This window comes from Myotis lucifugus, unplaced genomic scaffold (genome assembly GCF_000147115.1).
Source record: "Myotis lucifugus unplaced genomic scaffold, Myoluc2.0 scaffold_273, whole genome shotgun sequence".
Lineage (NCBI taxonomy): Eukaryota > Metazoa > Chordata > Mammalia > Chiroptera > Vespertilionidae > Myotis > Myotis lucifugus.
In genome coordinates, this window is record NW_005871321.1 from 31,375 (window position 1) to 32,672 (window position 1,298).

The window sequence follows — 1,298 nt, forward strand, 5'->3', positions numbered from 1 at the left end:
CGTGTCCGTTACCCACCCCTCCCTGAAAAACACACACACACACACACACACACACACACTGACATTCTCAACCTGTCCCCTTGCTCCTTCCTGCAGCTGACAAGCCAGAGGGGACCCCGGAGCAAATGCAACAGTTCTATGACTACCTCACGTGCATGGGCATGGACAAGTCGGAAGTCATGTACACGGATGAGAAAAAGGTGAGGGCAAGGAGGACTAGGCGGTGCCCACCTGAGGGCGCTCCTGCTTTGGGCAGCCCCAGAGGCCCAGAGAGGGCCATCTCCCAGCCAGGGCTGCACAGCCAGGCAGGAGAGCCTGCTTTTCTGTGCCCATCTCACTGCAGGGACAGCTGAGCTTCCCAGAAGCCCATGGGGACTGGAGCCCCAGTCCAGAGTGCACCCCACCGTCCCCCCAGGAGACCCTCCCCTCCCCCATCATTGTGCTTTCTTCTTCTGCTGTCCTGCAGAATCTGTGCCTGCCGCTGGAGAAACAGCACAACGAGGAAAGAAAGAAGGAAGAGGAGAGGTCCAAGACAGGCACAGCATTGGATTAGGACCTTGGGGACTTTGGGGGCCTATCCTGAGAACCCCAACCACCCTGTGCCTCAGTTCTTTTCCACAGTTGCACCAATAAAGTTTCTGCATTTGGAATAGGCAGGTTGTCATTTGCTCACTCACTCATTCATTCACTCATTCATTCATGTGGAAGCCTGCACCCCAGGCTGCAGAAACCCCTTCTGTAACCCCAGCACGTATGCCAGGATGAATGATGGCATGTGGTGTGGGAGCCCAGCTCGAGAAGGTTCCTTCTGCAGGAGGGAGAGTCTGTGAAGGCTTCCTGCAAGGGGCATCTGAGCCAGTCTAGATATATTAGGAGCTTGATAACACCTGCTGGTCCTGCTACAAGCCAAGGGTCTGACAGGACACATTTGAAGAACATAAGGCAGAGGAACAAAGCAGGAATTCAAGTGGGTAAGGGGTGGAGAGGACTCAGGCACAGGGCACGGTGCCAAGATTGTAGGACCTTATGGCAAACATCACCCTGGCCATCTGGGAGGTGAGCTGGGCGGGGCCTGATGAGGTGAGCGCCAGGGCCAGGGCAGAGACAGGGTGAATGTTGGAAATAATGCTGGAAACATTGAAGCCTCCAGAGGGAGGCAGGAAGAAAAGGAATGTGCCCCCAACAGGCCCACGGGTGGGGAATGGGGAATGGCTGTGTCAACCTTTCCACCCCACCAAACTGACTTTAGAAACCACAGGTCAATTGACATATACCACAAACACCAGAAACTTTGGGAA

General features: G+C 55.0%; 1 protein-coding gene across 1 annotated transcript in view; it reads left to right on the forward strand.

The window, feature by feature from the left end:
• LOC102425061 (alpha-1-acid glycoprotein-like) overlaps nucleotides 1-654 on the forward strand; it is a 3,696-nt gene extending 3,042 nt beyond the window's left edge. The window contains exons 3-4 of the mRNA XM_023763050.1: nucleotides 97-200; nucleotides 467-654. Of these exons, the coding sequence (XP_023618818.1) occupies nucleotides 97-200; nucleotides 467-553 (191 nt within the window). The 3' untranslated portion in view covers nucleotides 554-654. The remainder of the gene's footprint in view (nucleotides 1-96; nucleotides 201-466) is intronic.
• The last annotated feature ends 644 nt before the right edge of the window (nucleotides 655-1,298 follow it).